The following is a 12,747-nucleotide window of genomic DNA, read 5'->3' as shown; positions in this document are numbered from 1 at the left end:
CGAATTTCGCCGACGGCGACCGGCCTATTTTGAGGCTCACTCTTACTCCGCGCCTGAACCGGGCAGGCTACCTCTGCTCAGATGCTTTGCACCATTTATCCGAAGAACATAACCTCTTATGCTGCTGTAATGTCTGTGAGTAACCCGAGTTCATGGTGAGCGGCGAATTGAAGGTTATTCTTTGGCACAATCTGAACTCTGTCTTGATTCATGAAGCGGCCGATGCAAGCCGACGGTATGACACTGATCCCTAGAGCCAATCGTTTCTCTTCAATTCTTAACTCGTGCGTTCAAAAGTTGTTCTGCAAGTGCCTTGCGCTTCGTTTATGAAAGTAATATTTGTCGCCAAATCATTGTTCAGATATATATAGTACACTTCATATGTCTCCCAGCGGTGTAGCGTGAGGAATCAAGGCGATAGCTCTCCCGTTCATGACCCTTGAATAGTTATTCCGACAAATACATCCAAAATATAAAGTACAGTCCGTATTATAATCTATCACTATTATCTTTAAGGCACACCGAATCATATCTGCCTCTTGAAATCTTTCCTTTCAAGACGTCTATCAAGTGCGTCCTGCCTCATCTCCATTGCTCGTCCAATCTGTGCTCTCCGCATAGCATCGAGTCTCGCACTCATAGGATCCGAGTCGCAATCATGATCAAGGTCGCCTCCTTCTACGTCTTTCGGTAGTGTAGCACAAGACTGAGAAGCCGGCTTGTTCATACTAGGCGACGCAGGCAACTCTGAACCGTCATCCAGTTGCCGAACTTCGCTAAGCTCAATGTGCACCGTAATCTGCCCATGAGATGTCGTAGTCTTGGGACCATTACTAGTGCTGCCTGATGTGTTATCCGTTTTCCCGCGCGCATGTCTATACAACGACTTGACAGCACGGATTAATGACTGCGCATGTTTAATCAGCAGGTGGCCAATGGAGAGGATGCAATTTCTCACTGGATCGGTAGCTGCTAGTACTGCATATACTATGGCTCGCCCACCATAACAAAAGTCGTCTGCGATACGATGAGCTTCGGTGCATGTATCACGAGTTCACTGGACTCACTAAGTAAAAGTACATTGTATGCCTGTACCATTAATGAGCGTGTTTCATGGCAGACAAAGTACCTTGGAACTTACTGTCTGGGATTGTGGCGTGCCATGTGAAGTCGACGCATATAAATCGCACGCAACAGTTACAGTGTTTATGATGAGAGACGCGAGTGGGTATAATGCTGCGACTTGAAATCAGCACTGAGATTGTAGACTGAAAGAAGAATAACCAACATATACGAATAATTACGGTCTGATAGGTCTTCGCGTGGGTTGCAGGTACCCTAACAGTTGTAGTGTTTATCGACTGAGCGCGGGACCTGGTGCCTGTGGAATGTGAACGGCTTCTGACCGCATTGCCATGAAGAACCTTTATACGCATTGTAAACATCACCGCCACAGATAACGCTAAAGGGCGCCTCACCTGGTGCCGAAGCATATACCCGAGAACGGCGAAAAATGTCACGAACTCCCCGACCACACTAGCCAGGCTCCAGAAAATCTGCGTACCAATCTACAACAGGTCTCGTAAGTCTCTGACAGTTCGAGCGAGTGATAGTCTAATTCTTACCTGCCATCGGAGACGGACAGCGGTATCATCGCTTGAGTACCAACACGCATCGTTTATTGGATCCCATCTACAGATCTTTTAGCATTTCATTTAACAGGAACGAAAAATTTCATACCCATACTGTTTCGTAGCAAATGGGGGAACGGTAATAGCGACTGCAGCCGCAATACTCCCAATGATGTAGTATTTCTCCATTACCTGACCACGAACACCGTGAACGAGAACTAATCTGTCAGGGCATAAAAAATCACGTCGATCATGACGCTCAGAGAATACGCACTCGAGATTCAAGGCAATGCAGAACAGTAGGAAAGTTGATAGCTCTAAGGTTAACTGCGCATATGAATTAATCATAGTATGAGATCTCCGGTGGATTAATGAAATTATCCACCCACCATCAACAGCCACATCGCAACGTTGCATGTTTCGCTGTCATAGGTTTGTAGTCCGCTGACTGTGGATGCAATTCCAAAGATCATACTGTGTCCATGCAGGTCAGAAACTGTGTATTTTACCGAGAGAAAATTCTAAAGACCTACTTCGCAATTAAAGCATAGATCATTATCCGGAAGCTGACGCGGTCAAGCTGATGCCTAGATACTGGGTGGATCATAACGACGGCTATGACCAGCAGCACCAGAAAGCAGAGACCAGCACCCAAGCTAGAGGTCACCGCCCATAGCAGGTTTCTAGGCGAATGGGGATCAAAGAACGAACTAAAGGAGAAAAGCAACGTATACGCACGATACACGGTTATCAGCATCTGTAAACACGAACCCGCCGCCTGACTGTCCCATGGTTAGAGATAGACTGGTATAAGGAGACCGGGGGGTTGTTGCGGGAAAAGGGAGAGAGCCACCATAGATACAAATACATCCTAGTTATAAAACCCGACGTGTAAAACCGAGTTTGTATTCAAAGCAGCAGGGCGGGTCGATCATAGATGTCAGGATGGTTGCCGCGGCCTCCCATGTTATTTCCAAAAAACTTAGGAACCCGTCGATCAACCAACCTTAACTTTGCTTCCACAGACTTCCAGATACTATGGGAACTAGGGGGATCTAACCAGAAGCAGGAGACAGCATCAAGCGAACGAAGCTGAACGTAAAGAAATCCAGAAGTCCGTCGTTTAGGATAAGTACCGACCGGTCAGAAAAAGCGGGACTGTTCCGCCCCTATAGCGGGGATCATCTACAATTTTAACACACGGCTCGGAAGGCACGCTGAATCAGTAAAGAAAACCCGCAAGGTCGCAGGAGCCAGAGTTGCGGGCTAGGTCCCGAGAGCCGAGCATGCAATTGGTGCGATATCTTATCTCGTAGAATGACGCTGAGCTTGAAATTCCACATTCCATCCATCGTTGACGAAATGCAGTCGAGACTCGTGAAGCTTCAGGGAGAGTAAGAGAAGTAAAGTAACTCCGAAAATTGAAACACCAGTAGCCGACAATTCCGGTGCCCATCGGGTTCCATCGGGCCGACACGAACATTCGAACATGCTTGCCTCCAAGTTGTTCATAGGTCGCTGCACACGTTCCGGATTGCGTTTCTTGCAAACACAGCGGAATGTAGCGGGTGGAATACCACCTCCACTCAAGGGTGTCAAGATCCTTGACCTGACGCGGGTGCTCGCAGGCCCTACCGCGACCATGCTACTTGCAGACTTAGGGGCAGACGTGATCAAGGTTGAACAGTGTGGAAAAGGCGACGACACGAGTAAATGTTTCTTCACCGCAATGATTGGTTCCTGACCTCCCCTTGCCCCTTCCAAGGAACGTGGAACGCTCCCTCAGCCCCTCTTCTTTCTTCAGCCGATCAAACTCTTCCTCCCGAATCCGCCTACTTTTTAGCAGTCAATCGTAACAAACGTTCCATCACGATCAATTTCAAGTCGGATGAGGGTATTGCTATCTTGCACAAGCTCGTCGCCCAGTCTGATGTACTTGTGGAAAACTATATTTCCGGTAAACTCGCTGAAATGAAGCTGGGGTGGGAGGATTGTAGGGAGATTAATCCACGCTTGGTGTACGCTTCAATTACTGGTGGGGTGGTTATTTAGGTAGTGCTTGGACCCCACGCTGATCGAACTCTAGGCTATGGACAAACCGGTCCGTATAGAAAAGCAGCGGGCTATGATGTGATTATTGAAGGTGAAGCGGGGTTGATGCATATGTATGTTGTTTTGACCATTCTGTTCGATCACCCTTGAGCTTGTCTTCTTCAGAACAGGTGAACCCAACCGTCCTCCGTCCAAAGTAGGTGTAGCAGCCACCGATATCGCTACTGGTCTTTATGCACATGGTGCAATCATGGCCGGACTGTTATCGCGCCAGCAAACTGGAAAAGGCGTTTGGATAGATTGCAACTTATTCGAGACTCAGGTCAGATTGTCCCCGAGCATCATCGATCGGTTGCCTTTCACTAACTAGTACCTGGTAATAGATCGCGGGATTAGCAAACATAGCATCCAACTACTTGATCGCCAACAAAGAGGCCTCCAGGCACGGTACTGCACATCCATCGATAGTCCCTTACCAGGTTTTCCCGTGTAAAGATGGCTTTATCATGATAGGCGCTGGGAATGACAGGCAGGTGCGTAATTCTTGCAGTTGATGGACTCGTTTGGGTTAAAGTTCCCTACTTTAGTTCACATCGTTCTGTACCAAGATTCTCTCCCGGCCCGACCTTCCTGAAGACCCTAAGTTCTCTTCCAACATCGTCCGCGTTCAGAATAGGGAGGAGCTTGTGAAGATAATCACTGATATCCTCATGACGAAGAATCGCGACGAATGGCTAGCGATGTTTGAAGGGATCGGGTATAACAGAAAATGTCAGCTTTTACCTTCTTCCGTAGACTGATGGACTGTTCTCTCAGTGTTCCGTACGGACCTATCAACAACATTCGGGAGACTTTCGAACACCCTCAGGTATTTGATTCAGCTGGCACGTTCGTCTCTTCTCACATCTGAAATTCCTTGCAGGCAATCGCAAGGAAGGTGACAGTGGAAGTAGACGTAAGTGTCTTCGTTTTGGCGGTATCTACCCTTTTGATGGCGCGAACCATAGCATCCACGTGCAGGTAAGATAAAACTGGTCGCACCGGCTGTATCATACAACGGAGAGAAGATGCCTGTTCGTTTGCCGCCCCCATGGCTCTCACAACATACCAATGAGGTGAGTGCTTCTCTGTGTCATCTACTTTTTCGCCATGGGAAATATGCGCTGGCAGGTCCTGGGAGAGCTGGGATACTCGGAAAGCGAGATCAAGAAGCTTAGAGAAAAGGGTGTTGTATAGACTCTTGTCGCTTTGCTCTATTCATAATCAGTAGTTGGATTCAAATAATAGAACAGAAACCAACCTTTTCAACTAACTAAACGTATGTGACCCACAAGCATGTATTGGGTGTTCTCTCCAGGGTAGCAATATCAATCGTTGCTGTGGTTGAATTGCTGCATAAGACTGTACAATAAGAAATCCCCTACACCTATAATTAAATAATAACAGTTCGTGTTCAGAGAGTAAGTTGAATAACATACAAGCCTACGTCCGCTGCTCATTCCACTCCCTCATCTCCTTCGACACCCAACAATCCTTCACTGAAGGATCCTCGTACATCTCAATCTGCTTCCTACCCTGCCTCATGAGATGCTCAATGACACTAACCTGCCTCGGCGAGACATTGGTCGCGTTTTGGTGAAAGTTGTACCGGACGAAGAGGAGGAACTTTGCTCGCGTTGACGGGGGTTTGGTTTGCACCATTCGAAGGGCCCTAGGAGCTAGTACATGAGACTTGCATTGTACAAAGAACAATCCATATGGCGTACCGTCTGTAAAGACTCAGGACCTCTCTTTGAAACCCTGACCTCCGGGCCATGGAAGTGATTCAACTTTAAAGAGGGTTAGTCAGCATAGTCCGTATGCTCGGTCTTCCGGCCCGAACTCATACTTAGCGGCAGTTGCACACCTTCTCCTGGCTGATTATTCTGATAAACATACATGTAGTCTATGTTTCGCGTTGCCTTATAAGTCATCATTTCTCAGTTGTATGAACTAACATGTGGGTCATGCGAAGGTCCTGCCGCAGCCAATATGCTCTTTACATCTCGAAGACCGTGATGTTGAAAGATTGTCACCGTGCATGTGGTGAAGTTGGCTCACACACATCTCAGATGTAGCTATCTGGGTAGATAGCGCGTCCAGAATATTTTGCACACAGATAAAATGAGTCGTAGACAAGGAGCGATGACGGACGAAAATTACAACAACACAATAGCTGACAAGTGAGGAAAAGAAAACCAAGATAGAAGATGAGAACGAGCCTCGGCTGGAAAGGCTTTATGGCAGTAGTTGGGAGAATACGCTGTCATTGGACCGGACTATTATTGCCGACCTCGTCCCGCGTTTGGCATATGTGTAGAACAATAAAATCCTCCCACCCTCCTCTGAAAATCCGTCTCGAGAACGGTCGGGGCGTCGTCTGTACATGTAAAGCGTATGTTCGTCTCCTTTTCCTTCCCCTAGGTAAAATGGTAATGGTGTCCTTTCCGTCACCTCTACGTACCTCTCCCAACCCCTGTAGAAGGTGAACGTACTGGAAGATAAACACTTGACGAAGAAGCGTACTTGTAACGTTAATCGTCGGCTGGTGGGCCTTCCACGCCCCTCTCCATATACCATTTCTTGAGCCAGCACTCGGCAGCATCATAATCACTCTTGACTTGCGCCAAAAGAACCGTGATCCTGTCGAGTGCTTGCGTATCGGAAACATCGCCATCATCGTGCTCATTACGAAGCTTGCCATAATACTGGATCTTCTGGCATGAGACCTCGACGCGGGCCACGCCGATCTGACCAGATGAGCCTTTAAGGAAGTGACCAAGAGATGACAGCTCTTGGAGGTCTTTTGCTTGTCTGTTATGTGTAAGTCAGCGTACTACTGATGAGTAAAGGTACGCACAGTGCGCTGTCCATCTTCTTGAATGTACTTCGTACTTGGGTGAAGTAAGCCCAAACCATGGAGGAAGAAAAATCGTGTGTTTCATCCTCATCAAGATCAAGAATCTGGCGAAAAGTGTCCATATTGATGGTTGTGGGAGATGATGGAGCCTAATGAATATGAACGATAAGAAGCGGAGAAAAAGGTAAGTTTAAGAGAAAATAGGGCACCTTTGGGGCTGGGGTTTCAGCTGAATCGTTGGATTTTGCTGAGTCGTCGGGCGATGGAGATCTGGCGATAGTCTTTACTGTCGGGCTGGAGTCCTCATCGGACGGCGGCCGTTCGTTCTTTAGGGCAACATCGACTGCAGCGTGGTCGACGGGTTTCAGTGATGGCGGAGATTTCGAATCGGTCGTGACGAGCGGGGTGGGCGACGGGGGGCTTGGCTCAGTAGCTGAAGTCGTCACGGTACGGGACATGGGTGTAAGCGGTGAACGGAACGTCGGGCGAGGATTAGGGTACGTCGTTGATGATAGTAAGCGCTGGACGTCACGAACAACGTCGGTGACAAAGATGAATGATGAGCGTCCCTGTACGATGTCGTCGAGGCCTGCCCTCACTGATAGTATGATAAAATCCGTCTGCAAGAGGCAACAACGCTAGGCTCTATCACACATCACCCTGTCGGATGCTTCCGCCTCCGTCTGACGTCATCTTCCCCCCTCAGTGGCGTAACTGTTATTCAATTTATTGACATTATATTCTACATATTCCATCGATTGTCCTCGTGTTGCCAGTTGTTACGATCCTTCCCCCTACTATACATGAATCATCCATGGTACCAGTTTCATCCGTGCGCAGCCTCAATGAGATGAATTCGCTGCAAGACATGGCGGTCAAAAGTCGCACATGTTCAGTCATAAGACGATATGCATCTTAACATTTCGCCGAAAGTTCGCATAGTCACCGGTCATTCAGCCATGCCGTCAAATAAAGAGCTGAATACATTCGAGGCCCTTTGGTTGACACACGGCCATTCTAGGTCCCATAGCTGCGAAAGCATGTTACGAAACAGTTCGAAACACCCGGCCCAAATTTTCATACTACCCTGAGATCATCTCTCCAAACCTTTCTACACTCCTTTTATCCAAAGTAGTGTATTGTATGAGCTTGTGTGAGCACAGTATATGGAAATAATATATAGGAGCAGTCAGGGTAGGTACACGCGCAGTCCGAGTTACTTGTAGGCTAGAATTTATTCAATCATCACAGGCACAAAAGGTGGCAAACGTGTTTTTGTAGAAACATCCGTCAGAAAGCGATTCTGGACCTGCAGCTGACGTTCTAGATATTCATTGATGCAAGACATCACTGGCCTCAAGTCGGAAGTGCGAATAGACCACATCACATTCAGCGACCCAGCAATGTTATGAAAGGTAGAATGGAAGACCGACAGAATCGTCTCCAGCCGGAGTTATGACGAGGGTATGGTCCGAGACGTCCTCACTTGAGAGCGACAGCGAGGTTTCGTGTAACAGACCTCTCCAAAAACGTCCCGAGACGGAATGAAGTCGTACGTACGATCTTCGTACCTGCCGAAGTGGAGCCGTATAGCCTGGGCATGCTCAAAACAGTTTGGCGCCGTTGAGAGGATAAGTTCCGGGGAAGATTTTGGATGTCAAGCGAATCCAACAGGCAGCTTCGCCGTCTTCGCCGTATTAGCTTGCTATCAGGAAGGATAGGCTAACCGAGTTAGATATACAACAGATCAGAGCACAATCAAAACACGTTTCATTCTATGAATAATTAATTAATCAAGGACCGCGACTTTGGGTCAAGCACGCACTTAATGCAATCAAGTTTCCGTATACAAGCTTTCCGGACAAATGTACTCGCACCAAGGTGGTTATTTATATGATAAAAAATAGGCTTCCTGAACAGCATTTCAACATTGAATACACGTCATGCGGAACGAACTGTCTTCCCTGTTCGTCGCGAGAGTAGTTATATTTCATTGAATAATGTTCAGAACCTTGCCACTACGCATACGAAACGCCGTCCGCTCATCACAACCATGCCTGAATCAGGTCCTAGATAATTCCAGATCAGTCTAACTCTCTCGAAGAAATCTTGTGATTCACACCTTGGTCTGCCATTGAAGACTCCTATCATTTCAAAACTGACGAGGCCACGCTCACAAAGCATAGGCAACTGACTCTTGATGGCGTCCACCACACTAGGGATCTCGTCAACGACAGAGGAACGCACGGTGATCTCCAAAGACACAGAAGCCAGTCCCAGAACATCATCCAATCCTGACCAGACGGAAAAGTCTTGAGTGGTTGTGGATTGGACCCGAGTAAGACAGATATATATTTGCTTCGGCAATAAGCTCGAGGGACAGTTCTGGAGCACGCTGATCCAGCGAGGAAGGAGGCAAAAGGCGTGCGTACTATCTTGAAAGACGTTACAGTCACTTAAGTCGATAGTCAGACGATGAAGGCAGCTGATATCCAGGTCTACCGGAAGGAGATTCTGGGGCATCTCTGGGATGGCTGAGGAAATTAAGATCCATCATAGAAGTTCTATGCGGCTTAAAAGGGATATCAAGCTCACCATGATATATTTTTTCGATGATATGCAAATGCTTCAGGTTTGATTTTAGAGAGTGCAGCAGCAGTTTCAGACTGGCCCTATCGTTGTTCCCACGAATGACCGAACCATTACCCTTCCAGTATATGGTATATTGGAGGGTTTGCAGTCGGTCCAACGAGAAAAAGCCGCATGACCCAGAAATAAAGCCTTTCAAAACATCTATATCAGTTGAACGGACCGTCAGGGTGTCGATATATGCGGATACTACGTTTGGTCGGCATGCCACAGTACAAGGGAGTGTTAAACGGTCGATAGAAAGATGCTGCAGCTGTCGTGATCCCTCAAGGAGATAGCTCAAACTGAGAAAACCGGGCAATTCCGTGCACTTTAAGGAGATAGATCGATAAGAATGCGAAGATAGGGCAACTTTCGTCGCGCGAGGAAACTTTATCCACTGAATATCATGAAGCTTGAGGTGCTCCACATTTTTGACCAAAAGGAGAATATGGGCAAGGCTTTGGCTGGCATGCAGATGGCTTCCACCTCGGAGTTCAACACGCTTCACGAAGAGCGGCAGATGAGAGGAGGTCGTCGACTGTGAGGTCAACTTGAGGTAGTGTCTACACGATCTGTGGCTGGAAAGTCGGAGAACCTCAAAAAGATAACGGCGAGTTCGACAGACAAATGTATGTGAGACTAGAGAGCAGGATAGTAGGGCACTGCGACAATCATAGAGTTCGTCGATAATTGCATCTACGAGTTCTTGAGGAAGGCTAGCGTTTGGCTCAGACATAGACCTGAAAAAAATATGAGAAACAGGGCGAGATATCGAGGTTAGATATATGTTACTGACGAGTATGTGGGGGTCAGAGCAATAAAGCGCGGCAAAGACTTGGCAAAGACGGCAGCCAGCTCATATATTGCATCTGCCGAAATGCCGTATGTCCTTGACTTCGGATATTCCCGAGCAGTCTCAGCGCCCCACGCTCTTTACCTTTGTCTACTCGAATATCTGTGCGTTTCTTTGATAAAATTTCCAGTATACAGTCACTTACTTGACTCGTGGTACAGACTAATTGCACCATGCATACTATTCGGGGGAAAAGTCTTCGAACGTATTCCTCGCCTATGGCGCATCTCTTATTCTCGAACTCGTTGCCCTCCGATTCGGACAAGCCCATTATCCAAGGCCTAATTGCTAATGCCGAAGAAGCACTTCTGGATTTTGACCAGCAAGCGGCCACGGTCCGTGCCAAGCTTGCCCAGTATCTGGACTTCCATCGATCTCTATTATCCCCCATCTGTCGCCTACCCGAAGATGTCCTTCTTGAGATATTTGAGCACGGTTGTGCAGAGTCACGGCGCACTGTCTTTGACTTCAATAGTATGCCGTGGCTCTTGACTCGCGTCTGTAGTAATTGGCGGTTGCTTGTTCGCTCGAGTCCCACACTGTGGCGATTTTTCCGTACCGTAGCGAAGGATTACTGCAGGTATAAAGAGAGCCGTCAGTTGGAAATCGCGAGTGAATTTCTGCAACTCTCAGGCCAGTGTCCTCTTCACATATCCATCGAGTCTGTGGACGTGCCCTTCCTCCACCTCCTTATATCTCATGGAATGCGATGGCAGACTGCTTCCATGCCCCCCGTGTCTGAAATATCTCGCGATATACCGGCGACAAACTTTCCCTTGCTTCGCAGAGTGACCATCATGGATGAACCGGACGGAGATCTTGACGATTTCTTTGAGGTCGACATCTTCCAAAATGCCCCCTTGTTAACAGCCGCCACGATATACACAGAGGGTGAAAGCTTGTTCAAGTTCCGTGCATTGACACACCTGACTGTGTTATGCCTTGGTGATGATTGGGTTGATGTGGTTCGTCAGCTCAAAGTTGTCGCGTCCACCCTGACTTGTTGCACACTGTCGTTTCAAGCTCTTGACGACCGACGGGACGTTTTACGCCTTCCTCCCTTACCAGATGTCACGCTTCCTCACTTGTTGAGCCTCACTGTGCGCGAACCACTAGGATCTTATCCTTCAGAAAGAGACTATTCCAAATTCCTCGGCCATCTCACCCTTCCTTTACTGACATCGCTTGCATTCCATACCGTTCGACACCACCACAACGTTGCCGATGCTGTCGTATCGCTAATTCGCCGTTCTCGATGTTCCCTTACGTCACTGGCGTTTAACAGCCGGGAGATGGCACCTATACTTCGCTTAACCAGCTGTTTGACGCATCTCACCCTAAACTTGCGGATCATTGCCAATGGAGACTTTAAATGTCTTATGCACGGTGACTCCTCGTCTTTGGTTCCGAAATTAGAGGTCGTCACTCTTGATGTCGGTGCCCCGTTCGAATATAAGACTACTGGCACCGAGACCGATTCGAAGTACGTCAACCCCACCGTCGATATCATCGAGTCGCGATGTCCTCATGATATCGAAACACTGAAAGGCGGTGCAGATCGCCTGCGTGTTCTTCGATTTCTTTCTCCAGAGTACAGGAACCACTTCGTGATTCAGAAAATCACCGCTAGGTTGAAGAAGGAGCAAGAGAGGGGCCTGACCATCGAGTATATTAATACTGAAGTTAACATTGATGAAGTAGATTGGCCATCCGGGTCTTCAGAAGACGATCCATCGTATTCTTCCGATTCAGATAGCAACTGGTAAAATTAGCAGCTTGGCAATGTGGGTTGTGATATATCTATCCACTTGATACGATGTATATTGTATTTGTCTCTTCTCAGTTTACCTACAGTTTTGCTCTTAAAAGTTGCAGAAGAGACACAGCGTCGTCATCGTCCAACTCTTCTCGAGATTCGAACTCCATTTGATGCATCTGGCGCCCCGTTAAAGGAGGGTTGTGCACTGTGGTATCCAACGTGGAAGTTGTAGAGAAAGTAGGAGCCGGGATTATATGGTAATGCACCTATTCTTGGTTAGAGAGCTGCCACATCATGATCCATCGGTGCACCCACTTACATGTGGGACTGCTTGTGCATATTCTTGGTTGCATACAACATTCAAAGCGGTGTTGTCCAGAGCTTCATTGAATTTGTAAGGGTGGAGATCAAACCTGCTTCGATACACTCATACCTTGTGTCAAAGCATGAGCGATTTTGGTTACGCCGGCTCCCAGCGCGGCAGCAAATTCCGGGGGGAGTTCCGATAAGCGCGCACAATGCACCTTTGGAATAACTAGAGTGTGGCCCTTGCGTAGGGGAAGGATATCTTTGAAGGATAGGTAGAAACTTTAGAGACCCGTGTAAAAGACTGAACATGCGCAAGAACCTAGGATGGCAATAATCTTATCATCCTCGTATACGCGTCTGGAGGGAGTTTCGTTGTTGATGATTCGACAGAAGGCGCACTCAGGGTCCGAATGCCAAGCTGAAGGCTTTCTGTTGACGTGTGCTTTGATAAGGAAAGAGGTCATAGTAGAAGGGAAACCTTGCGAAGGGAGTCAGGGTCATTGCGAGTTTCGCGGTCATGGGTTGATCTTATCTTTGATATCGTCTTCAAAGCTTTCTGAGGACTCAATTGATAGTATCATTTAATTAGTACTGATACTTGCTTATATTCATC

General features: G+C 47.6%; 7 protein-coding genes across 7 annotated transcripts; 2 read left to right on the top strand and 5 right to left on the bottom strand.

Annotated features, from left to right (window-relative positions):
* Window positions 1–334: 334 nt before the first annotated feature.
* On the bottom strand, window positions 335–2,679 carry EV420DRAFT_1036555 (uncharacterized protein). Its single transcript, XM_060465445.1, has 12 exons — window positions 2,370–2,679; window positions 2,165–2,314; window positions 2,021–2,105; window positions 1,906–1,958; window positions 1,741–1,854; window positions 1,626–1,692; window positions 1,479–1,568; window positions 1,289–1,424; window positions 1,142–1,236; window positions 1,068–1,089; window positions 959–1,017; window positions 335–907 (listed from the first exon to the last, which is right to left on the bottom strand). Exons 1-12 carry the CDS (start codon window positions 2,420–2,422, stop codon window positions 527–529), a joined length of 1,305 nt encoding a protein of 434 aa, XP_060335437.1. The 5' UTR covers window positions 2,423–2,679; the 3' UTR covers window positions 335–526.
* Window positions 2,680–3,120: 441 nt separating this feature from the next.
* On the top strand, window positions 3,121–4,919 carry EV420DRAFT_1263239 (CAIB/BAIF family enzyme; the record flags this gene model as incomplete). Its single annotated transcript, XM_060467160.1, has 10 exons — window positions 3,121–3,340; window positions 3,397–3,666; window positions 3,718–3,796; window positions 3,849–4,005; window positions 4,067–4,216; window positions 4,271–4,440; window positions 4,500–4,551; window positions 4,606–4,638; window positions 4,691–4,798; window positions 4,854–4,919. 10 exons carry the CDS (start codon window positions 3,121–3,123, stop codon window positions 4,917–4,919), a joined length of 1,305 nt encoding a protein of 434 aa, XP_060335436.1.
* On the bottom strand, window positions 4,748–5,861 carry EV420DRAFT_1036615 (uncharacterized protein). Its single transcript, XM_060465446.1, has 4 exons — window positions 5,450–5,861; window positions 5,162–5,394; window positions 4,984–5,109; window positions 4,748–4,936 (listed from the first exon to the last, which is right to left on the bottom strand). Exons 1-2 carry the CDS (start codon window positions 5,497–5,499, stop codon window positions 5,166–5,168), a joined length of 279 nt encoding a protein of 92 aa, XP_060335435.1. The 5' UTR covers window positions 5,500–5,861; the 3' UTR covers window positions 4,748–4,936; window positions 4,984–5,109; window positions 5,162–5,165.
* On the bottom strand, window positions 5,793–7,209 carry EV420DRAFT_1302574 (signal transduction histidine kinase). Its single transcript, XM_060468420.1, has 3 exons — window positions 6,792–7,209; window positions 6,583–6,731; window positions 5,793–6,536 (listed from the first exon to the last, which is right to left on the bottom strand). The coding sequence occupies exons 1-3, from the start codon at window positions 7,038–7,040 to the stop codon at window positions 6,257–6,259; spliced, it is 678 nt and encodes a 225-aa protein (XP_060335434.1). The 5' UTR covers window positions 7,041–7,209; the 3' UTR covers window positions 5,793–6,256.
* A 1,289-nt stretch (window positions 7,210–8,498) lies between these two features.
* Window positions 8,499–10,012, bottom strand: EV420DRAFT_1036500 (uncharacterized protein). The gene is made up of 3 exons (XM_060465444.1): window positions 9,178–10,012; window positions 8,705–9,116; window positions 8,499–8,651 (listed from the first exon to the last, which is right to left on the bottom strand). Exons 1-3 carry the CDS (start codon window positions 9,947–9,949, stop codon window positions 8,645–8,647), a joined length of 1,191 nt encoding a protein of 396 aa, XP_060335433.1. The 5' UTR covers window positions 9,950–10,012; the 3' UTR covers window positions 8,499–8,644.
* A 106-nt stretch (window positions 10,013–10,118) lies between these two features.
* Window positions 10,119–12,104, top strand: EV420DRAFT_1036490 (uncharacterized protein). Its single transcript, XM_060465443.1, has 3 exons — window positions 10,119–10,170; window positions 10,228–11,549; window positions 11,615–12,104. Exons 2-3 carry the CDS (start codon window positions 10,240–10,242, stop codon window positions 11,694–11,696), a joined length of 1,392 nt encoding a protein of 463 aa, XP_060335432.1. The 5' UTR covers window positions 10,119–10,170; window positions 10,228–10,239; the 3' UTR covers window positions 11,697–12,104.
* On the bottom strand, window positions 11,874–12,656 carry EV420DRAFT_1036483 (HIT-like protein). Its single transcript, XM_060465442.1, has 4 exons — window positions 12,454–12,656; window positions 12,259–12,393; window positions 12,141–12,206; window positions 11,874–12,030 (listed from the first exon to the last, which is right to left on the bottom strand). Exons 1-4 carry the CDS (start codon window positions 12,596–12,598, stop codon window positions 11,915–11,917), a joined length of 462 nt encoding a protein of 153 aa, XP_060335431.1. The 5' UTR covers window positions 12,599–12,656; the 3' UTR covers window positions 11,874–11,914.
* Between the last annotated feature and the right edge of the window lie 91 nt (window positions 12,657–12,747).

This window comes from Desarmillaria tabescens, assembly GCF_030435595.1.
Source record: "Desarmillaria tabescens strain CCBAS 213 chromosome Unknown EV420scaffold_6, whole genome shotgun sequence".
NCBI classification, from domain to species: Eukaryota; Fungi; Basidiomycota; class Agaricomycetes; order Agaricales; family Physalacriaceae; genus Desarmillaria; species Desarmillaria tabescens.
The sequence above is the reverse complement of the archived record's forward strand: the minus strand, read 5'-3'. Positions and strand labels throughout refer to the sequence as shown.

Excerpts from the sequence above, each read along its gene's own strand:
- EV420DRAFT_1302574 (XM_060468420.1), bottom strand. The coding sequence starts at position 7,040 with ATGTCCCGTACCGTGACGACTTCAGCTACTGAGCCAAGCCCCCCGTCG. Across the intron at positions 6,732-6,791 it reads CTGAAACCCCAGCCCCAAAG|GCTCCATCATCTCCCACAAC; the intron begins GTGCCCTATTTT and ends CATATTCATTAG. Across the intron at positions 6,537-6,582 it reads AAGAAGATGGACAGCGCACT|ACAAGCAAAAGACCTCCAAG; the intron begins GTGCGTACCTTT and ends TACACATAACAG.
- EV420DRAFT_1036555 (XM_060465445.1), bottom strand. The coding sequence starts at position 2,422 with ATGGGACAGTCAGGCGGCGGGTTCGTGTTTACAGATGCTGATAACCGT. Across the intron at positions 1,693-1,740 it reads TTTGCTACGAAACAGTATGG|ATGGGATCCAATAAACGATG; the intron begins GTATGAAATTTT and ends AAAGATCTGTAG. Across the intron at positions 1,425-1,478 it reads GGTATATGCTTCGGCACCAG|GTTCTTCATGGCAATGCGGT; the intron begins GTGAGGCGCCCT and ends ATGCGTATAAAG.
- EV420DRAFT_1036483 (XM_060465442.1), bottom strand. The coding sequence starts at position 12,598 with ATGACCTCTTTCCTTATCAAAGCACACGTCAACAGAAAGCCTTCAGCT. Across the intron at positions 12,394-12,453 it reads TAAGATTATTGCCATCCTAG|ATATCCTTCCCCTACGCAAG; the intron begins GTTCTTGCGCAT and ends TATCCTTCAAAG. Across the intron at positions 12,207-12,258 it reads CGCTCATGCTTTGACACAAG|CTCTGGACAACACCGCTTTG; the intron begins GTATGAGTGTAT and ends AATTCAATGAAG.
- EV420DRAFT_1036615 (XM_060465446.1), bottom strand. The coding sequence starts at position 5,499 with ATGGCCCGGAGGTCAGGGTTTCAAAGAGAGGTCCTGAGTCTTTACAGA. Across the intron at positions 5,395-5,449 it reads GTCCTGAGTCTTTACAGACG|GGCCCTTCGAATGGTGCAAA; the intron begins GTACGCCATATG and ends ACTAGCTCCTAG.
- EV420DRAFT_1036490 (XM_060465443.1), top strand. The coding sequence starts at position 10,240 with ATGCATACTATTCGGGGGAAAAGTCTTCGAACGTATTCCTCGCCTATG. Across the intron at positions 11,550-11,614 it reads GGCACCGAGACCGATTCGAA|GCGGTGCAGATCGCCTGCGT; the intron begins GTACGTCAACCC and ends AAACACTGAAAG.
- EV420DRAFT_1036500 (XM_060465444.1), bottom strand. The coding sequence starts at position 9,949 with ATGTCTGAGCCAAACGCTAGCCTTCCTCAAGAACTCGTAGATGCAATT. Across the intron at positions 9,117-9,177 it reads CATCGAAAAAATATATCATG|CCATCCCAGAGATGCCCCAG; the intron begins GTGAGCTTGATA and ends TAATTTCCTCAG.